At 44.0% G+C, this 23,465-nt stretch overlaps 3 protein-coding genes across 33 annotated transcripts in view; 1 reads left to right on the forward strand and 2 right to left on the reverse strand.

Moving 5' to 3' along the window:
- The window catches only part of SOD1 (superoxide dismutase 1), a 1,049,346-nt gene that overhangs the window by 213,254 nt on the left and 812,627 nt on the right, over positions 1-23,465 (reverse strand). The window lies entirely within an intron of this gene.
- The window catches only part of TIAM1 (TIAM Rac1 associated GEF 1), a 1,375,699-nt gene that overhangs the window by 101,996 nt on the left and 1,250,238 nt on the right, over positions 1-23,465 (forward strand). The gene's annotated exons all lie outside the window — the stretch shown is intronic.
- LOC126951696 (mitochondrial transcription rescue factor 1-like) lies at positions 5,186-5,918 on the reverse strand. Its single transcript, XM_050786061.1, has one exon. It carries the CDS (start codon positions 5,916-5,918, stop codon positions 5,286-5,288), a length of 633 nt encoding a protein of 210 aa, XP_050642018.1. The 3' UTR covers positions 5,186-5,285.

The raw sequence follows: 23,465 nt of genomic DNA on the forward strand, positions 1-23,465 counted from the left end.
TTGCTCTTGTTGCCCAGGCTGGAGTGAAGTGGCGTGATCTTGGCTCACTGCAACCTCCATCTCCCAGGTTCAAGCGATTCTCCTGCCACAGCCTCCTGAGTAGCTGGAATTACAGGCGCCTGCCCGCTATGCCCAGCTAATTTTTGTATTTTTAATAGAGACGGGTTTCACTATGTTGGCTAGGTTGGTCTCGAACTCCTGACCTCAGGTGATCCGCCCACCTTGGCCTCCCTAAGTGTTGGGATTACAGGCGTGAGCCACCGCACCCGACTGATTGTTTTCTTATCGAACCTCATGTGTTAGGGTAGCCCACAGTGTGGAGGATTATAACGCGGGATGTCTGACTTCCTGTGGCTTCAGGCCTCAGTAGCCTCCCAAGTCTCCTTGGCCTAGTACCGTTTCACTTGGGTAACAAGGGGACTTGCCTATCTTAGGATCTCTCAGTTTCTGAACTGCTGACATTGTGGGCTGGATAATTCTTTATGGTGCATTCTGTGCCAAGTATTGAAGGATGTTTCAGCTCAGCCTTGGCCGCTTCCCTGTAGAGGTCAGGACACCCTTCTAGTTGGGACAACCAAAATGTCCCCAGACATTGCTAAATGACCCCTGGAGGCAGGAGGTTGGGGGACATAAGATCACCCTGGTTGAGATCCACTGGTTTAGTGAAACACCTGCATACCCAAGGTTCCACCATTAACCTTTTATACCATTCTGTATCATTTACCTATTAGTGTGGCTGAGATTTGCTAATGTATAAGAAAGTGCTTTGAAACATAGCGTGTTATTCAAATTTAGATATGTTGATGACTAAAGTTTTCTTTTATCATCTACATTTGTGGTCTCCATTCCTTTGTTATCGTTGTCTTACTTTTCATTTGTCATTTATGAAATATTTATCCCCTAACCAGAATACTGTTCTTCACTAATATATTTAAGTGTGTTTGATACTTAAAATCACAGAGAAAGTCTTGACTGGAAGGAATCTCGAGGGACCTTAGGGCAAACAGTAAATATTCTGTTAATGTCCTTGTCATGGCTGTCATTATCATGATCTTTCTGAATCCCTTTAATTTAAAGATGAGGAAGCTAAGAGGGACAGTGGTGCACCCAAATCTTGGTTAATGGTAGAGCAATGACCATCTGGATGTTTCTGTGGAATTTACTTGCACTTTTGTTTTCTGTGAAGTTGGTGCTGGAATTAGCAGAGCTCTCTACCTCCTCCACTGAGCTCCCTGCCGGAGCCTGAACATAAAGTGCCGTATTCTGGGCCCATGGAAGATTTGTTAATAAGAAATTTTCTTTACAAAAAAAAAATGATCAGGGAGGACACATGGGGAGTCAGTGAAAAAGAGGGAGAGAAGAGCATCTTAAACTGCAAAGATGTTGGACTGGAAAAGGAAAACTATGAAAAACATTGCAAAAAGAAAAGAAATAGAAGGAATCTGTGGAAGGAACTGAAGAATCAAATCAACCAAGTGCAATGTTGGATCTTGTATGGATCCTGATTTGAACACGATGACTGTGAGAGAAGGAGAGAGAGGGAGACAAAATCAGGAACATTTTACCAGGAAATGGTTAATCGGTGGTGTTAAGGATTTTTGGGGGCTGGGTGGGTACGATGATGTTTAGTAAAAGGTCCTTCTCTTTTAGAAATAAGTGTTGAGGTATTAATGGATGATGGAATAGGATGCTTATTTTCTTCAAAATAAATAAGCCAGTGTTGGGGGAGTATAGCGAACTAGGATTGAATAGTTGAAGCCATATTGTGAGTCCATGGGGATTACATACCTATCATAAAACATTTCCAAGTAACAACTTTTAAAAACATGAACGTTGATCAAGTGTAGTACATCACAAACCTCTTTGCAACCTAAAACAATAAAGAAAGAAACAGTGTGAGAAATTTGCCAACTTTTTTATCTTATCTTAAAGGATCTTCCAAATGCAGCAGACGTTTCCCAGTTTTCCCTGGCAAAGGCCCTTTGCGCTGAGTGACAAGCGGATATGGGAACAGGAGCTCGAGGAAGCTCACCCTTGCCAGGGCGGCAGGGAGGCTGCTGGTCCTCATGTACCTGCTCCCAGGTTCCGCCTGGTCCCAGGTTCCGCCAGGTATGACCCCCTCTGTGCCAGCAGAGAACGCACAGTGACCCTGCAGAGCTGATAGGAGCGTCTTCCTTCCTGAGCCTCCTCTGTTTCTCCTACACCCTTCCAGAAATGATCTGTGGACCAACCTATCTTTTTTTGCAAATGTTTTATTCTTTAGATAATATACAAATTTTAAACAGTCACAGAAAAATGAGAATATAATGCAAAAGAGATTTCTCTTCCAACAACCCCCTTCTGGAACCACTTGAGTGTGGTAACATATTGACGCTCTGCTACCCTGGAATTCTCGGCATGTGCTTCCCACAACCAGGAACGTTCTCCTACGTAATCACAAGATAGCCATTGATATCTGGAAATTAACACGGACACATTACCACCCTCTAGTCCTCAGACCCCAGTCAGATTTCTCCTGTTGTTCCTGGAATGTCCTTTATAAGCAAAAGGATCTAGTTCAGAATCATGCATCACATGTAGTAGTTTCCGTCAATTAAGATCAGTTCCTCAGTTTTTCCTTGACAGCCATGATTTTCCTTAACACTTTTGAGGATGGCAGGCTATTGTTATTGTGTTCTAGAAGATTCCTCAATTTTGGTTTGCCCGATAATTTTCTCACAATTAGAATCTGGTTCTGCATTTTTGGCAGCAGCGTCACAGAATTGCTGTGTTCTAGCGCTTCCCATCTGGTGGTCCAGATTTTGAGCTGTTCTACTATTAACTCGTAGTTTACTGTGTCTTGTTCAGTGGCCTGTATTCCATTACTCTCATTCTACTAAAAGTACAGAAATTAGCCGGGCGTGGTGGTGGGTGCCTGTAGTCCCAGCTACTCAGGAGGCTGAGGCAGGAGGATAGCTTGAACCCGGGAGGCGGAGGTTTCAGTGAGCTGAGATCGTGCCACTGAACTCCAGCCTGGGTGACAAGAGTGAGACTCTGTCTCCAAAATAAAAAAAAAAATTAAAAAATAAAAAATAAAATTATTTTGATGCTCATATTCCCACTCATCTGGCTGAGAGCAGCTTGTTTCTCTGTGCTATCATTCTTTGAGTACTTCCTTACTTTCTAGCCTATGTTCTAGGCTCTTTTTTTTTTTTTTTTTTTTTTTACCTGGATTTTCACTCTTGTTGCCCAGGCTGGAGTGCAATGGTGCGATCTCGACTCACTGCAATCTCTGCCTCTTGGATTCAAGCAATTCTCCTGCCTCAGCCACCCAAGTATCTAGGATTACAGGCATGTGCCACCATGCCCGGCTGATTCTGTATTTTTAGTAGAGGTGGGGTTTCTCCACGTTGGTCAGGCTGGTCTCGAAGTCCTGACCTAGGTGATCTACCCCCACTCAGCCTCTCAAAGTGCTGGGATTACAGGCATGAGCCACCACACCTGGACTCTAGGCTCATCTTATTCTTTGCTTGCCCCAGCAGGGGAACCAGCCATTTCTCTAAGGAGTCATGGTTTCTTTTAGTTGACACTGGGACATAGAAACCAAAATCTGGGCTTAAGGTGTGCTCATTGCTTATTGAGGAGTCACTGCCCCGAGATGCTCACTAGGGAGTTACATCTTCACACACATGAGTTCACACTGATGCCTTCAATTCTGATTCAGCTCCACAAGGTTCATTCTAGTTTTCTCCTTTTCCACATTTAAATGGCTTCTCCAGCAAGCAAAACTCTTCATATCTTTACTTATTTGGTCAATTGGCATGTATGTAACCAATCTCTTTTTCCTGGCTCTACCTCCTCCCACATGGATGCCCTCCTTGTCATGCTTGGCTTGGACATGTGTACTGGGCTGCTGTTCCACATGGCCCCTTCCTCACCTTGCTAGGTCGGGTTGGACACCCTACTCAGTGACACCATGGCCTCCCCTTCCTGTGTGAATGCCTACCTTGCTCTGGCCCATGTTAAGACTTCAGGAATGGATTGCTAGGAGAGATTTTGTTTTATACATATATAAAAAAGATCATAGTACACATGTTGTTTTCTGACATGCTCTTAAAACTTTTAACCTTATGAAATCTCATGGGTATCTTACTATAGTAATACATGTAGACCCATCTCATTGCTTAATGACTGCCTTGAACCAGTTAGTAAATATTTTCCTGAGCATGTGTTTTGTGCTATGTATTGTTCCGAACTCTTGGAATTTATCAGCAAAAAATAGAGACAAAAATCGGTCTTTGTGGAGCTTGCATTCTAGCAGGGGGAGACAGAAAACAATCAACATAACAAATAGTAAATCTTATAGCATGGCAGAAGCTGATAAATGGTCTGGATAAAAGTACAGCAGCTCTTGAGGTAACTGAAGTGCAGTTAAAAATACATTGGTTAGGGTAGGCATTTATGGGAAAGGCTTTGGGCAAACAATGGAAGAAAATGTGGCTATGGAGGAAGAGCATTCTGGGAAGAGGTAATAACAGCTCGTGCTGGAGTGGGAGCAACAGAAATGTGGCCAGTGTGCCTGGACCAGGCTGAGCAAAGAGCGTATAGAAGGTTCAGTGAGGTCAAGCAGGCCAGGTCGTGTCGGTCTTTGTAGCACATTTATTTTTCCCCCTTTTTTGTCCATTTCCTTTTTAACCCATGGAAATATATTCATTTTACTGCACTTTCTTTTTTTTTATTTTTAAAATTTTATTTATTTATTTATTTGGAGATGGAGTTTTGCTCTATTGCCCAGGCTGGAGTGCAGTGGTGCAATCTCACTGCAACCTCTGCCTCCCAGGTTTAAGTGATTCTCCTGCCTCAGCCTCCCGAGTAGCTGGGACTAGAGGCATGTGCCACCACGCCCGGCTAATTTTTGTATTTTTGTAGACATAGAGTCTCGCCATGTTGGTCAGGCTGGTTGTGAACTCCTGACCTCATTACCCACACATCTTGGCCTCCCTGCTGGGATTACAGGCGTGAGCCACCGTGCCCTGCCCCCTGGCTTCTTAATGGCTGTCAGCTGGAGGTCACCTCAGTGCTTAGAGGCCATTCTCACTACCTGTAGACACCCACAGTTCCTGCCACACAGCCCCTCCATGGGCAGTTCCAACATGGCAATTTTCTATTTTTCTTTTTCAGTTGACCCTTTCCTCTACCACTAAAAAGCAGCTTTATTGCTAAATAGCAATCCGTTTATTTAGACATTCTCTTCTCAGGCAACTTTAAGTTTTTCCACTGCCATAACACCACTCTATTTTTCACTTTCAGTCTTCAAACACTTTTTTCAGGAGAATCCTCATCACTGTCTCTGTTCCTACTTCTTTATCCTCTCCAATGAGAAGATCCAATGTATCTCCCACTTTGACCATGCTATTTTTCTTCCATAACTTTTCCCCATTCAGCCTGAGTTCGCCTTTGTAGAATGCATCTTCCGCTTGGTTTCTCCCAATATCTAGGCCTGTCTTCAGGACATCATCGTACTGAAAGGACTGCATTGCTTTTTCCAGGTCTTGATAGCCTTTGACTATATTAGGGTCATCCTCAAGCTCCTCTTCCTGCTCACTCATCTCATGATCGCTTTCTTCATCAGAGTCCTCTTCATCTTCTACTTTTTGTGGTGACTTTGTAGTAGATTTATTAGAGCTTTTATTACTTTTGAGTCTTATGGGAAAGGGAAAAATATATTCTGGAGATATTAAAAGCCTTGAGAATTTCAGTGAGAAAATATTATGGATAAGTCTTTTATAATTTGGTGCATGTAACTTAGTGCTGTACTGATTCCAGGAAGTACAGAGTTTGTGTGACGAAGGTGTCCCTTGGAGAACACCCCAGAGTCCAATCCAGGTATCTGGCTTTCTTAAAACACCGGCAAGCAGTTCGATGCTAGTCATAGCCATGGCGCTTATAACCTTTCTTTTGTTGTTGTTATTTTGAAATAGGGTCTTGATCCGTGGCCCAGGCCGGAGTGCAGTGGTGCGATTTGGCTCACTGCAATGTCCGCCTCCTGGGCTCAAGCAATTCTCATGCCTTAGCCTCCCCAGTAGCTGGGACTACAGGTGTGTGCCACCATGCCTGGCCAACTTTTTGTATTTTTAGTAGAGACAGGATTTCATCATGTTGGTCCAGCTGGTCTTGAACTCCTGAGCTCAGCAGTTTGCTTTTTCAAGGCCCAGCCTGCTTAGATGAAGTCTTACATAATGAAATATCATCTGTGGAGTGACATCCCATCATTTTGTCATGTCCTGCCGACTTTCAAGGGGAGGGGTTATATAAGAAACATGGATCATTTGGGATCGATCACCTTAGGATGTGCTCTCTATAAGGTGGTCTGCCAATCTTGGAAGTTCAACCTGAAACCCAAACTCACTGTTTTTGCTCTTCCAGCTTCTTCATCTCTATTAGCATCACCTCCAGTCTTCCAGCCACTGGATTTTTAGTCTGAGTGTTAGCACTGACCCTTCTTTTTCTTTGTCATTTTCAGTATCCTTGCACTTACGAAGTACTCTCAAATTTTCCTGGGCATGTCCTTTGTAAACCATCTTCCTAAACACTAGTTTTTGTATCTCTCACTCTCTCTTTATCTCTCTTTCTCTTTCTCTGTGTCTCTGACACACACACACACACACACGCTTTCACTCTGTCTGGTACCGAGTTTCTCCCAGAGCCTGTTGCCTAGTGTTGGTTTAATGGTCCACCCTTTTCTCTATGAACAAATTGCTTCACTTCCACATTTCTGCTGTGTTGGTTCGGAGCTTGTCCGTCCTTCCTGGGATGTCCTTGGTCACATTTCCCATTACCCCTCCCAAGCCTCTGCGTTTGCTCTTTCTCTGAACTGCAGACTCTGGTCCACTTAGGCCCAGTGCCTTTCTTTACGTTAGGATCATCAAGGTCATTGAAATTGAATTACTCAGCCATGTGTAGAGTTGGCTAACTTCCCTCTATGCAGTGTGTATATATACATCTATAAAAGGAATGCGGGGTGAATTATCTGAATTTAAAAATTCATGAGAAAAATATAATACTAAATCAAACATGCTGCTGTTTGGCAGCCGGAGTCACCAAGCCCTCCTGTCCCTGTGGCCAACTCTGCTGGTGGCTAGGCAGCTTGGTATTAGCCAGTATGATGGATGGCGCTGTGGCAAGCCTGTGGCTCGGTGGGCTGGCGGCGCCTGTGGCTCTGGTCCTGATTTATGCTGGCCTCGGAGCCGCATATCACTCCACGGGATGACGAAGATGCTGGGGCCTGTCCTAGCATGTGGGACCTCAGCCATATCCATCCAGAACGAACCTTTGTTTTTCCTCTGAGAATCTCAGTTTAGCTTCTTAGCTTAGTTGACTACTAGGTGGATTAGGAGCTGCTTAATGAATTCTGAAGCCCACAAGGACTGTTTTGATGGACTCTTGATATGGTTTGACTGTGTCCCCACCCAAATCTCATCTTGAATTGTAGCTCCTATAATTCCCACATGTTGTGGGGGGGACCCGGTGGGAGGTAATTGAGTCAGGGGGTGGATTCCTTCGTACTGTTCTCGTGGTAGTGAATAAGTCTCGCGAGATCTGATGGTTTTAAAAGGGGAAACCCTTTTCGCTCAGCTCTCATTCTCTCTGGCCTGACACCGATGTAAGACGTGCATTTCACCTTCCGCCATGATTATGAGGCCTCCCCAGCGATGTGGAGCTGTGAGTCCCTTGCACTTTGTTCTTATAAATTACTCAGTCGCAGGTATGTCTTTATCAGCAGCACGAAAACAGACTAATACAACTATCAAGGAGGGAAGAGAGTCCCCCTGTCCCCCTGGTGCCTCTGTGGGTCAGTGCTGCCCTTCACTGAGGTCCTTTGAGTATGTGCTCTGCATTTTTCCAGGCCCAGGAAAGCAGTATGCAGGGAGAAAGCACCTGTTCTGCCTTGAAGAATCTGAGATCTGGGTGGGAGGCAGGGTGCCCAGGGGCAGGAATGACATTTCCTAACAATAGAGCTGCAGGAGGAGCTGGCACCGTTAAACCCGACCTGCTTCTTGCAGAAAGTCAAGGAAACATTCCAAGAAACATCTTGGACGTGCTTCTCTTTGGAATATGAGAGAAGCGCTGTTGTTTCTGTAGGGAAGTTGGATGGGGCCTCTCTGAAAAGAGGTAATTTGGAGGATTCCAGTTATGATAGGATACAGAATTGTCTTGTATATTCTGGGAAGAAGGGAAATTGCATCTTGCCTTTGTCCAATAACAGGCAGTGGGGAAAAGGGTAGCAATGCTTTCGGGGCCCAGGAGGCCTGTTTGCTGCAGCTGCACGATTCACGAGCAGCTCCTTCCATTATCCCTTATGTTCTGCGGGGAGGGAAGAGGCAAGGCCCGTTATGTGGTTGCTGCCTGATTATTGGCCTGGCTGCCCAAAGAAGTCCCCCAGACCCTTCTGGCCTCCCTCTCAACCAACCTGCCAGGCATTTGCTTTTCTGCCTAATTCAATTATGCTTCAGTGTGAACATTTTCTGCCTAAGCTTGGTCAATCTGCAGGGACCTCTCTTGGTACTTGACGTAGTCAGTTGTCTGACTGCAAATCCATGTCTACCCTGGATAGAAAGAAAAGGGAGTTGTGACAGTTGCCAGGAAGATTTCTCTGTGGAAGTGGCTGCTGTGTTTCTGGGCAGAAACTTTGTGGAGGAAAAAGGCATTTAATTAAAAAAGAGACCGGGCGCAGTGGCTCCCGCCTCTAACCCCAGCCCTTTGGGAGGCCGGGCGGGTGGATCACCTGAGGTCACGAGTTCGAGACCAGCCTGACCAGCATGGTGAAACCTTATCTTTACTAAAAATAAAAAATTAGCTGGGCGTGGTGGCGCCTGCCTGTAATCCCAGCTATTCGGGAGGCTGAGGCAGGAGAATCGCTTGAACCTGGAAATTGGAGGTTGCAGTGGGCTGAGATTGTGCCACTGTATTCCAGCATGGGAGACAGAGCAAGACTCTGTCTCAAATAAATAAATAAATAAATAAATAAATAAATAACAAAACAAAAAGAACTAGGACTGTTATTTTTTTTTGAGCACCTTGTATGTGTCTGGTATTGAGCTAATTCCTTAGTATCCGTTGCTTCTTTCTCATCTCATAACAATCCTGGCTGGCCGTGGTCCCTCACGTCTGTGATCCCAGCACTTTGGGAAACAGCATTGTGAGGATCACTTGGGCCCAGGAGTTCAAGACCAGCGTGGGCAACATGGTGAAACCCCAGCTTTACAAAAAATACAAAAATTAGCTGGATGTGGTGATTCCTGCCTGTAGTCCCAGCTACTCGCGAGGCTGAGGTGGGAGGATCACCTGAGCCTGGGAAGTTGAGGCTGCAGTGAGCCATGATGGCACCATGACACTCCAGCCTGGGCGACAGAGTGACCCTGTCTCCGAAAAAAAAAACCAAAACAAGCCAATCCTAGCAGGTAGGCACTGTTATATTTGCTGTTGCAAATGGGGAAACTGACGTTGGGAGAGGTCAAGTACCTAAGCCACAGGGACTTGCAGAAGTAAATGCCAGGGGACTCCACTTGGTAGAGCTGGACTTTCTGAGCCAAAACCCATGCCTATAATTTGGGGATTTGCCATCCTGTTTTGTAGAGGTTCTGAGAGCTGCCCCAGTTCTGATTGTGGAATCTTGAGTGACAGGGAAATTGCAGTCTGGGGTCTGTGGTGGAGCTGGGAAGGAATATTTGCAAGACACCGCCACGCTCAGCACCTTCCTTGGGATTCTCCAAGTTTCACTTCTTTTTTTTTTTTTAAATTGAGATGGAGTCTCACTCTATCACCCAGGCTGGATGCAGTGGCACAATCTTGGCTCACTGCAGTCTCTGCTGCCTAGGCTTGAGCAATTCTCGTGCCTCAGCCTCCCGAGTAGCTGGGACTACAGGCACGCAATACCATGCCCGGCTAATTCTTTTGTATTTTAATAGAGATGGGGTTTTGCCATGTTGGCCAGGCTGGTCTCAAACTCCTGACCTCAGGTAATCCGCCCGCCTACAACTCTCAAAGTGCTGCGATTAAAGGCATGAGCCACCACACCTGGCCTCCAAGTTGCACTTCTAATTTATATTTTGTCATCTAATCTTGGTCAATGTAGATGTTTTAGGAGTGACCAGTGTTCCTTATGTGTTTTTGTTGGGGCCTATTACACAGTGAGTGCTGTGGTAGTTAATTTTGTGTGTCAACTTGACTGGGCCACAAGGTGCCCAGATATCTGGTCAGATATTCTGGTTGTTTCTATGAGGGTGTTTTTGGATGAGGTGAACCTTGAAATCAGTAGACTGAGTGAAAGAGATTGGCCTCGTCTCTCCTCCTCTCCTTTCAGCTGAAGGCCTGAATAGAACAAAACTCTGGCCCTACCCCTGAGTGAGGGGGAATTTGTCCTGCCTGACTGTCTTTGGAGCTGGAACATCAGTTTTTCCCTCCTGCTTTTGGTCTTGGACTGGAACTCCACCATTGCTCTCCTAGTTCTCCAGTTTGCCAACTGCAGATCTTCAGATGTGTTAACCTCCATAATCACACGAGCCAATTCCTTATAATAAATATCTTTATGCAGATATATACATGTGTGTTGTGCATGTGTGTACATATGTATGGATTCTGTTTCTCATGAGAACCCTGACTAGTACAAGCACTCATCCCTAGTCACTGTCTGCCTCCTCATTTCTCAGGCTGGCAGGCATCTGACCAGCATTCCTGCAGATGCTTCGGGGAAACACGTGAGCCACAGTCTCTTCACTTCCATTTGCTTTTGCCCCTTATCTCCGAACTCACAGCTCAGTTTTTAACACATTCAGATCATTCTCATATTCTTCCTCCTTTATTCTAATTTATTGATCTTAAGAGAATTTCTTTCCTCTTTCTCTGCTTTCTCCATTTTTCTTTCCTTTTTTCCTTCCCCTTGCTTTTCTTCCTTTTTTTTATTTTAAATCTTCTCGAGATAGGGTCTCGCTCTGTTGCCCAGGCTGGAGTGCAGTGGCATGAACACAGCTCACTGCAGGCTTGACCTCCTGTGCTCAAGCAGTCCTCCCACCTCAGCCTCCTGAGAGCTGGGACTACAGGTGTACACCACTACACCCTGCTAATTAAAAAAAATTTTTTCCCAGTTGCTAGCAGCTATAGTAAAATGAAGAAAGAAAAATTGTGTAGAGTTGCGGTTTCCCTTCGTTGGTCAGGCTGGTCTCGCACTCCTGGACTCAAGTGATCTCCTTCCTCAGCCTCCCAAAGTGCTCGGATTACAGGTGTAAGCCACTGTGCCTGGCCTACTTTTTTATGTTTCTTATTATCCTACCCTACCCTGTCCTACCTTAAGGCCCACAATGGCCGTAATAATTGTGGTTCATAGTGGTAAGAATAATACTGATACCGTTTGTCTTAACACAAAATCCCTCATACTAAACAAAACTAATGGTTTTGCAAACCAGAATTTCCAAGAATGTCTCCAGCCACCCTACTTTCTTCAAAGTAAATCTTCTTTTCTTTAAGATGAATAAAGTATTCCTATTTGAGCTTTACTGTTTTGCATTTACTGCAAGATTTGCAACTTTTCTGTGCTTAGCATTTGTTTTCACTGAAGATGTGCAGCACATCAATCACATTTTGCACGAAAAGGCTGTGGTGGGTTGGCTGAGAATGGCCTGGCGGCTGCTATGGTGCCTGCCACTGTGGCTAGGGGTCTTCCTTGTTCTATTTCCTGTTTGTGGTGAGTGAATATCTCTCATCGTTATGTCAGGGACATATGCTTTGTGTTTCTTTTCTGTTTTCTTTGCCTTCTCTACATCTTTTGTATTCATACTTCATCACTCTCCCTGGCCTTCTCTCAGTAGTGCCCATAAACGTTGACCTTGCAATCCACCATGAAAACGAGTGTGTAAGGTTTCACTGGAAGCTCAGTGTGCTCTCTGAAAGTGATCACCTGTGAATCTTAGCATGAGACAGATGGAATTATGCATGCTGCCTGCTGCCTATGCCCCTAGAATGGCTGTTTGGGTCATGAGGCATGATGTAGCCAGGACTTACATACCTATCTTAAGTAGAAAGCAACTGGAGCTTGCCTCTATTTTTCAGCTGCAGAAATTCCAGCCAATGGTAGTGTTAGTTAAAAAATGAACACAGTGGCTGGGCTAGGTGGCTCACGCCTGTCATCCCAGAACTTTGGGAGGCTGAGGCAGGTGGATCACCTGAGGTCAAGAGTTCAAGACCAGCCTGGCCAACATGGTGAAACCCTGCCTCTACCCAAAATACAAACATTAGCCAGGTGTGGTGGCGGGTGCCTGTAATCCCAGCTACTTGGGAGGCTGAGGCAGAAGAATAGCTTGAACCTGGGAGGTAGAGATTGCAGTGAGCCAAGATCATGCCACTGCACTCCAGCCTGGGCAACAATAGCAAAACTCCATCCCAAAAATAAAAAAATAAATTAAATAAAAATAAAAACAAACATAGTCCTCAGAAAACCAAAAGCAAAACCATGAAAGCAACCTTTCCAAAACCCAAACGTTAAAATACAACCAACAAACCCCAGTCTCTCCTTTATCGTCTGTCCTCCCCTCCTCCCCCGGCTATACTCATGTCCCTGATCAGAGAGGGCTGTTAAAATTTAATGGGTATAGTCTGACCCAGGAAACAATAGATGATAGTCTTGAATAAACTCTTGAATTTTACAAGGATTGGGGATCTTCTGGTCTCCCGATGAAGAGAACAGGTCTTTGGATACTGCCTGCAGTTTGAGTGCCTGAGATTTCTGCAGGGTAGGCAGTGAGAGGTGAGCATTTGGCATGATAGAATTCTATGCAGTCACCAATGGGCTGTATCTCTATTAATTGGAATTATAGACGACATCCAGAATGGCAAGTGGGAATATAACATCTCCTGGATTTACCAGATTATTTTCCACAAAGTTTGGAACTTACATAAAGGAGTCTTTTGGAGTGGCCGTTGCCCCTCTTTCAGCAAAACCAGAGGAAATGTCATACAGAAGAACCGTGGTTAAAGAACATTCTGGAAGACACCCGTATTAAACAGAGTAAGCATTACAGAAGGCTGAAGCCAGCAGGGGCACAGTAATACAATGGGCCTAGATTCTTTATTTTATAGATTTAAAAACAAAACCCGAGGCCTTGGAGTTTCCATGTCTGCTCAAAGTCACGATTCACTCATCACCATAGCCTGTTCTCACATTAGCCTGCAACATTTGATGTTGTATCTCGTATGCTAAGAGACATTTCCTACAGAAACATTATCTATTTGTTACTGGTCATAAAATTGCCTATATCTAAAGCAGTACTCATCTTTGCATTCTGTTCTTCCTTTCTTTCCTTTTTTTTTTTTTGAGATGTAATTTCGCTCTTGTTGCCCAGGCTGGAGTGCAATGGCGCGATCTCAGCTCATTGCAACCTCCGCCTCCCAGGTTCAAGCAGTTCTCCTGCCTCAGCCTCCCAAGTAGTTGGGATTACAGGCACGTGCGACCACTCACGGCTAATTTTGTATTTTTAGTATAGATGGAGTTTCACCGTGTTGGTCAGGCTAGTCTCAAACTCCTGATCTCAGGTGTTCCGCCCACCTTGGCCTCCCAAAGTGCTGGGATTACAGGTGTGAGCCACCGTGCCTGGCCTGCATTCTCTTACTTCTTTTTTTTTTTTTTTTGCAATGGAATTTCGCTCTTGTTGCCCAGGCTGGAGTTCAATGTGGTGCGACCTCCGCTCACCGCAACTTCTGCCTCCTGGGTTCAAGCAATTCTCCTGTCTCAGCCTCCCGAGTAGGTGGGATTACAGGCATGCACCACTATGTCCGGCTAATTTTGTATTTTTAGTAGAGACAGGGTTTCTCCATGTTGGTCAGGCTGGTCTTGAACTCCCGACCTCAGGTGATCTGCCCGCGTCGACCTCCCAAAGTGCTGGGATTACAGGCGTGAGCCACCTTGCCCGGTCTCTCTTATTTCTTAGAAAAGTTTGCCAACTTTTAAAAAAAATTGTCACAAATTTAATGGCAGACTGTAGTTCTTTGGATATTGGATCATTATTTGCTGAGGTCTTGATAATTAGTCCAGTCTCATTTCCCTCAAGCTGACGAATTTTGCTTCATGCCTTATGGAGAATGTAAGTATGAAATTAATATTGTAGCAATTTGTCATCTATCCTTCATTTTTTTTCTATTAAAGTCCCAGAGCACAAACATGAAATTCATCAGATCGAACCCCTTATACTTAAAAACCATTGTGGCATTCTAGATATTTCACCCCTCCTTTGAACTATAATGCAATAAGGAATTTAGCAGAAACTTTTAGTAGAAATTTACTGATTTATTTTTAAATCAGGAAGCTGTATTTCTCAACAGCTGTTTTCTTATGTGGTTGCAGGCTGACTCAGCGCCACGCTGTGAACGACAGAAAAGCCAGTGCGGATTCTAAATTTTAGTGCCTCCACTTAAGAGTGCATTAAAGTTGTTTGATAACTGCTGCTGTAATTTCCGTGGGACAGCTTATCTTTAATGCTGTTCATATAAACACTGGTCCCGCTGCTGGGAGCTACAGAGGTTAGGATTGATTTTCATGAAATTTTTTACTTAATGAAATCTCATCAATTTCTATCCTCCTGGATATTTTAATTTGAGACCAAGGAGGGTCTAAGGATGAACTGCAGCTTTGCTTTGGCTTTTGAGAGGCTGCCTCCCATGAGGTTCAGCTTTTATGAAACATGTTCTAAATGACTTGAACGGAAGCCAGCTCTGTCTGATGTTTTGTATTACGTAACCAGTCAGATTTATGTTGCATACAGTGAATTTCAAATCCCAGTTTTTAGGGATCTGCAGGGGGGATAGGGATGCCTGAGCTTATTTGAGAATGAAAACTTGGAAAAACACAATAGTTCAGGGCTCATTGTAGAAACCATGGCTATAAAATATGATTCTTTTTGCCTCTAATAAACATCAGAAATTATATTTCAGAAGCTAAAAGAGGTTCACCACTGCTGGACCACAGGAGTCTGATATCCGGGATTTTATTCCAGTGGTGGGTGGTGGTGACTGTGGGTCAGGTGAGATTTCTTACATGAGGGCATTTAAACTGGTCCTTGATGGTCAAGGAGGACTTCAACAGGCAGATTTGCAAGGAAGGCAAGAGAGGCTAAAAAGCAGGAGAATGCATCGAAGGAATATTAACACTTAGCTCTGCATGATAACATTTAAAAAACCATTAAAATATCAGATCTTTCCTTAAAAGGAAAAGAATTATGCCACTGACATATAGCTGCATGGTCCATAGACTCTGAACCCAATTCTATAAAGCATTTTGGGTTATGGGTGCATCTCTAATTGTCTTGTGGGAAGAGGTTGCCTCCCCTACTTCCCATGCCTTTATAATATCTGGGGAGCTGGCCCTGATATGTCTGTTCATTATTTCTTGTCTGTTACTAGGGGGTTTAATTATTCCCAATGACCAAAAGCAGCTGGGGAGTCCAACAGGCCCGGCATTATCCCACGTTGGGCACTTCTGTAACCCATTCCTTTCCATCCTCTTTTCCCTTTGTCTTTTCCGAGTTAAAGTTGTAAAATGAAACTCCACAGTCTAAGGTTTCTACTTTCCAGGCAGATATGCTTTCTGCGGAAATTGCTTCAAGGCAGTTCAAAGTTGCTCTCAATCCTGTGTAACATGTATGGAGAGCCGCATTGCAATTTACTACACTAGTTCATTGAAACACTGGATCCAACCTGACCAATCCCTGGGGACTTCTTCAGGTCCTGGCTGTCCCATATTTGCCTGTGTGACCTGGTGAAGGTCTTCCTCAGCTTATTTTTCTTTCTAAATCTTAGTGAGCTTGTTAAATACAGAATTCCAGAGTCCTACCTTGACAATAATTCCTTCCTTGATGAAACCATAGTCAGGCTCCTCTGAGCCCCCTTTTTGACTAGGCTGTGGCCCTGGCCCCATCCTCTCTTTGGCCTGTCCGGTCCAGTCTTAGCAAAGAATCCTGCTAGGTTATCCTCTCATTCTTGATATCTGACCACCCTTGATAATCTGATTAAGTTCCTCATTTTCCACCTTTGATGTGTAAGTCCTTGGCCTGTCTTTAGCAAGAATTCTATTAGGCCAGTTTTGCAAGATTGCAAGAATCTCCCGGGTGGGCTCAGTGGCTCATACCTGTAATCCCAGTGCCTTGGGAGGCTGAGGTGGGCGGATCACTTGAAGTGAGGAGTTCCATACCAGCCCGGCCAACATGGTGAAACCCTGTCTCCACTAAAAATAAAAAAATTAGCCGGGCATGGTGGCATGTGCCTGTAGTCTCAGCTGCTTGGGAGGCTGCAGTGGTAGAATCACTTGAGCCCAGAAGGCGGAGGTTGCAGTGAGCCGAAATGGTGCCACTGCACTCCAGCCTGGCAACAGAGGGAGACTCCGTTTCAAAAAAAAAATCCCCCTACTCCTGATGTTTCCTCTTAGTAATTGTCCATTGACTGACTCTGTCAGCTTCGCTCCTTGTCTGTAAGTTCCCACTTGTCCTTGCTGTGTTTGGAGTTGAGCTTGATCTCTTTTCCCTGTTATAATACCGTTATATATATATACATATATATTTGTTTGTTTTTGAGATAGGGTCTCATTTCATTGCCCAGGCTGGAGTGCAGTGGCACTGTCTCAGCTCACTGTAATTCCCACCTCTTGAGCTCAAATGATCCTCCCACCTCAACCTCCTGAGTAGCTGGGACTCCAGACATGTGCCACCCTGCCTGGTTAATTTTTTTTTTTTTGTAAATGACAGAGTTTCATCATGCTGCCCAGGCTAGTCTTGAAGTCCTGAGCTCAAGTGATCCACCCACCTTGGCCTCCCAAAGTACTAGCATTACAGGCATGAGCCACCATGCTTAGCCGATAGTTTTGAATTAAGTCTTCGTTACTCTTTTAACAATTGTCAATTTTTTTCTTCAGTGACCTCCAGATCTTACTTGCTATGTCTAAGACAGGAAGTTAGGTAGGGAAGGCTCACTCCTGGAACAAGGTCTGAAATTACAGTGGCTTACCCCAGCAAAAGGTTATTTCTTGCCCACATAAAAGTTCTTTACCAAATGGTGATTCCCAGATCCAGGCTCCTTCCATATTGTGGCTCTGCTGTTGCCAACTTGTGCTTTCCAACGCTGCCGTATTCCTGGGAGTCAAGTCCTAGAAGGTGAAAGCGCTTGTAGGTTTGTGAGAGGGGCAGACACATCTCTCCCACTCACATTCCTTATTGGCTAGAGTCAAGCCATGCAGCCACATTTAAGAAGGAATGAGTTTGTCAAATACCAATGCATGAATCTGCATTTTAAACAAGTGTCACACATGATTCTTATGCAGGGAGATGCTTGGGCCACAACTTGGTAAATGCTGTTTATAATATTTGCTAAGTTCCCTCCAACCCTGACAGTCCATGATTCTGTTGTGCTGTGACTTTTCACATGGAAAGAGGCAAGCATTTCCCTCTAAGATGAAAAGAGAAATTGAACCAGCAAAATCACAATGGATTCTTCCCATATCCCGAGTTCATAAAAGCATGGTGACCTGTTAAGACCAGCTGATTAAATAGCCACTGGTACCATAATCATCTTGCTGGGACTCTTCTGCTTTGGGAACCCACTGAGCTATTACCTTATGGTGTTTCCTTCCATGATGGGGTGCTGGGAACTAGAATGGGGAACACAGAAAATGTAAATGCTTGTTTTCCTTTGCAAGTAACGAAAGTGGACAGTTTACTACTTCATTTGTCTTCCAATCCGTTGGAAATCTAAAGGTTTTCTTAACCTCTTCTGCTAAGAATCACTGATCTGGGACCAGGACAACGCTGATAGCATCTGTATTAACTTGGTCATTTGTGTTGTGACTTTTTTTTTTAAAGGTCAAGAATTTAGGTTTATTTTGTGTCAGGAATTAGGCTATAGTCAGATACGTGGGACTTGGGGTTGGGGGAGTCAGCAGTGTGGTGATCAGATTTTCTTAATTCCACTAAGGACTAGGTAAGAAGAAATATTTGGACCTGCATGAGATATAGTTTGAGCACACTGAAATTATAAGGGAAAGCTAGATTGTGAATACAGCCTTTGAGTGAGACTTTTTCTGAGTTTCTCATTTCTTAACACCTTAAGTTGCTAAGCTGCTGGCAAATACGGCACAAGCTGTTGGATGCTTTCTCGATCAAATATAGTTCTGACATCACACAATATTAGCTAACATTTGTAGAATACTTACTGCATATGACTTTTGTTATTCTCTTATTTCTTCATCCTAACAACACTAGGAGGTATGAGTACTATTTTATCCCTGTTTTACCAAACAAGGGAGACTGAGACACAGAGAGGTTAAGTAACTGCAAGGCTACATTGCCAGTGATCAAGACCCTATTGACAATTGGAAGCATCAGCCATCCTTGGTTTTGTTCCATCTCAGTCTGGTTTGTTCTGCACTAGCCGTTATATTCTTAGACAACCAGTGGTTCTTCGAGAGAGCCCTCCCTCTTTTTTAAACATAGATTACATGGTTCAGCAGAAAGTGGTTCTATTTCCTTTCATGATAATTATGGTTTCTGGGTTAGCACTCAGTGCTGCCAACTTTTCGAGGATGTGGGTAAAGTCAGTTCTATTTCTTACCAGCCTTTGATGGCGTACAGTGTGCTTGGATAGAATAGGAAGCTTATACATATTAATGACTGGTCAACTGTAGTTTCTTCTGGGGATCATTTCGTAAGATGTTATAATCAAATGCATGTTAAAGAATACAATACTGTATGGGCGTGGTGGCTCACGCCTGTAATGCCAGCACTTTGGGAAGCCAATGTGGGTGAATCACTTGAGGTCAGGAGTTCAAGACCAGCCTGGCCAACATGCTGAAACACTGTACTAAAAATACAAAAATTAGCTGGGCGTGATGGTACATGCCTGTAATCTGAGCTACCTGGGAGGCTGAGGCACAAGAGTCGCTTGAACCCAGGAAACGGAGGTTGCTGTGAGCTGAGATCGTGCCACTGCACTCTAGCCTGGGCGACAGAGCGAGACGCCATCTCAAACAAACAAACAAACAAAAACAAAGAATACAATGCTTTTAAGGTTTCTCTTATTCTTCTGTGCGTTCAAGGGAAGACCCAAGGGTGTGGGTCTCTTGGGGCCAAGTCTAGTTTTAATCACTGTTACCACCCCCTGTTCCTGTTCAGCTGCCTCTGGTGAGGTGGTGAAGATGGCAGACTGCCTTTCCCTAACCTGTGGCAGGCATCCCCAACCAATGGTAGCACTTTCCCCTGCATGACATCACGTGATCGCTACCAATTGATTATAATCAGCATATTAATGTAATTGAAACTGAATTCTCACAGCTGTAGTGGGTCTTATCCTTGACTTTATTATCAAATAAGTAAATGATCAATTTAGATTATTGTTTCTCAACTGGGGATGAAATTGCCTTGTAGGAGACAGACAGTTGCCAATGTCTATAGAGTTGTTTTTGGTTGTCATAATGGGGTTGGGGTGGGTTGCTACTGGCAGCCCAGTGGGTGGAGGCTAGGGATGCTGCTAAACATCCCACAATGCACAGAACCTCTCTCCTTCCCTGTGACAATGAATTATTCAGCCCAAAATGTCAATAGCACTGAGACTGAGATTTTTGGCCTTTGGAGGGTTTCTTAACAGGTAGTTGGTAGTAAGAAGTGGGATACAAAAGAGGACTTAGGGGAGAGCAGGACACGTGCAAGAAAAAGAGGGAAAAGGGTTACATCTTAACAGGTTAGCTTATGGTACATTTGTGCACAGATCTTTTCATTCCCTCCAGTGCCCTATTTGACAAACACACCATAAAGAGTCAGCTCATGGAAAAGATCACAAATACGCTGGGTGCAGTGGCTCACACCTGTAGTCCCCATCACATTGGGAGGCCGAGGTGGGTGGGTCACTTGAGGTCAGGAGTTCGAGACCAGCCTATCCAGTGTGGCGAAACCCTGTCTCTACTAGAAATACAAAAATTAGCTGGGTGCCTGTAATCTCAGCTACTCGGAGAATCGCTTGAACCTGGAAGGCGGAGGTTGCAGTGAGCCCAGATCATGCCACTGTACTCCAGTCTGGACAACACAGCGAGACTCTGTCTCAAACAACAACAACAAAAAGATCATAAATATGCAATTACATATGTATGGCCTAGTAACATGGTCACTTCTTGGGACCTTTTGTTGTCTTATGTTTAAGGTTAGTTAGTAAAAAGTAGTTGATGAGGGTAGCTGCTCCAGTCATAAATTCCTGCACCATCATCTTGGAAAAGTTAACCTCTTATTAAGAAAGCAAGCTTTTGAGATCAGCCTGACCAACATGGAGAAACCCCATATCTACTAAAAATACAAAATTAGCAAGGTGTGGTGGCATATGCCTGTTAATCCCAGCTACTTGGGAGGCTGAGGCAGGAGAATTGCTTGAACCCTGGTGGTGGAGGTTGTGGTGAGCCGAGATTGCGCCATTGTACTCCAGCCTGGGCAACAAGAGCAAAACTCCGTCTCAAAAAAAAAAAAAAAAAAAAAAAAAAAAAAAAAGAAAAAGAAAGCAAGCTGAGATAATTTGTGAATGTTCAACTACTAGAGGTGATCTAACTATCAAAAAACAAAGAAATACTTAAATAAGTTACGGAATACCCGTATGAACTAGTCTGTTCTCGTCTGTTCTCGCACTGCTATAGAGAAATATCTGAAATTTGGTAATTTATAAAGAAAAGAGGTTTAATTGGCTTATGGTGCTACAGGCTATACTGGAAGAATGGCTGGGAGGCCTCAGGAAACTTACTTTCATGGCAGATGGTGAAGCAGGCAACTCTTCCGTGACCACAGCAGGCGGAAGAGAGAGAGGGTGGAGGTGCTATACACTTGCAAAAAACCAGATCTTACGAGAATTCACTCACTATCATGAGAACAGCAAGGGGGACGTCCACCCCCATGATCCAGTCACCTCCCACCAGGCCCTTTCTCCAACATTGGGGATTATAATTCGAGATGAGATTTGGGTGGGAACACAAATCCAAAGCATACCACCATATTATGTAGTTGCTTTCTTTCTTTTTTTTTTTTTAAACAGGGTCTCTATGTCACCAAGGGTAGAGTGCAGTGGCGCAATCATGGTTTACTCCAGCCTCCACCTCCCAAGGTCAATTGATCCTCCTATCTCAGCCTCCTTGAGTAGCTGGGATTACAGGTGCCTGCCACCATGCCCAGCTAATTTTTTAGTGACATGGGAGTATGTTTAGGATATTGGATATAAAATAAATTAGACCAGTAACTATATACAATATGAGCTTAACTTTGATATATTTACATTAAAAATAGACTGGAAACCTATAGTTTCAACAGTGGAGAACTATTTTCTCCATAATGTGATATTTTACTACATTTTTTCTTTTACAAAGACATTACTTTTGAGATGAGAAAAATGTAAATATTTCAGAGTTTGCTGCAATGGTGAAGTTTTTATATTGTATCGTTTTTTATTTTTATTTTTGAGATGGAGTCTCACTGTGTTGCCCAGGCTGGAGTGTAGTGGAGTGATCTCAGCTCACTGCAACCTCCACCTCCTGGGTTCAAGCAATTTTCCTGTGAGATCCTGAGTAGCTGGGATTACAGGCGTGTGCCACCACGCCTGGCTAATTTTTGTATTTGTAGTAGAGATGAGGTTTCACCATATTGGCCAGACTGATCTCGAACTGCTGACTGCCTGCCTCAGCCTCCCAAAGTGCTGGGATTACAGGCATCAGCTGCCACGCCTGGCTCTGGCCTGTAGTTTAGATAAATGAATTTATCTTTTGGGAACAAGAGTCCTTTGCTTATTAAGTGGCTGCTATGTGCCAGAGGCAGTGGTGGACACTGGCGATTGAGTGACATGTGTATATTACATAGTACTCGTCCTTGAGGAACCTGCAGTCTATAGTAGAGGCTAATAAATGAATAGATAGATCCCACTATAGTGCAGTAAGTGTTGTTGTAGGGATAAGAATAAAGTTCTATGGGACAATAGAGGTTGAATAGCCAAGTTTCTTCACAGATACAAAGGAAGGCTTTATGGACAAGGTGGCATATGTGAAGAATCTTGTCTTAGTTTTGGGCTGCTATAACAAAATACCACAGACTGCATAATTCATAAACAATAGAAGGTTATTTGGCTCGTGATTCTGGAGGCTGGGAAGTCCAAGATCAAGGGGCTGCATCTGGCGAGAGCCTTCTTGCTGCCCTGATGGACGGCATCACATGGCGAGAGAGAGTGAGACAGAACAAGAAGGGGCCGAGCTTGCTTTTATAACAAACCCACTCCTGAGATAGTGACATTAATCCACTGATGACAGCAGAACCCTCTTGATCTGCTTACCTCTTAAAGGTCCTACCTCTCAACACTGTTGCATGGAGATTAAATTTCTAACCCGTGAATGTTGGGGAACACATTTCAAACCATGACAGATCTTGATGGCAGTGTAGAAGTTTATGAACTGAAGAGGGACCAGTAAACACTAGGCCAGTTTTTCATTTGCTTTCTGTAATGTAAATGGGAGCTGCCTACTTAGTTTTATCCCATAATCTATACGTTGCTGTGTGAATGAAAATTATTATCATTAGTACTACATGGAGCAAACATGTATGAATGATGCGGGGCTCAAATTCTCCTGGGCCTTTTAATATGAAAATTAGATTCATCAATTTCCTGGAATTAATTAAAATATTGTTTACAACAATTGACAAGGCATCTTGTGACCTTATAAGCATGTATCTTTAGAGTAACTTTAAAGTGACTCTACAAGCATGTATCTTTAGAGTAATTCCTGGGTGCATAAAATAAACCCTTTCTATCTTCTTGCCTTAAACTTGAAGACGAAGAGCATTTTAAAGATTAACTTGAATGAAGCAGGATGTTCGTTTTAAAGACATGAAGGCTGAGACTGCTGGTGTGCAATGTGGGTTCCAGTGTTCTTCTACAGATAGGTTCAGTTCAGGCAAAGGGGTAGTGTGGCCAGTGGCTCCGAAGTTCTTGGCAAAAACCTTGGTGATCACTCTTAGGGAAGGAAGCCAAGAATCTGCTTAGTACCAAAGACATCTCTGTAACTGTTTAGACTCATCTAAACATGAACAGCATATGAATTTAGCAAAGAGGATACATGCTGCCTGAGACTTTTAACCGTAATACTTTATTCATCTACTAAGTAATTAATTAATTAAGTAGTTATTCATTGCCTGCCTGAGTGCCAGGCCAGAGGTCACTTGTTGGCAGAAGTCTCCCTGGGACATTACAGATAACTGGGATGGCCAAGCTGTTAACACGGAGATCACCACAGTCCTTGTAGTAGTGCTTCACTCTGGAGGGTCACTGTGGGTCTCACCTAGAGCCTGTCCACACACTCAGAGCTACTGCGTTCGGGACTCAAAAGATGGAAGGTGCAATTAACTATAACTGCAATGAAAACACTCTTGTGGTTAGTTGCAGTG

Source organism: Macaca thibetana, chromosome 3 (genome assembly GCF_024542745.1).
Source record: "Macaca thibetana thibetana isolate TM-01 chromosome 3, ASM2454274v1, whole genome shotgun sequence".
Classification (NCBI taxonomy): domain Eukaryota; kingdom Metazoa; phylum Chordata; class Mammalia; order Primates; family Cercopithecidae; genus Macaca; species Macaca thibetana.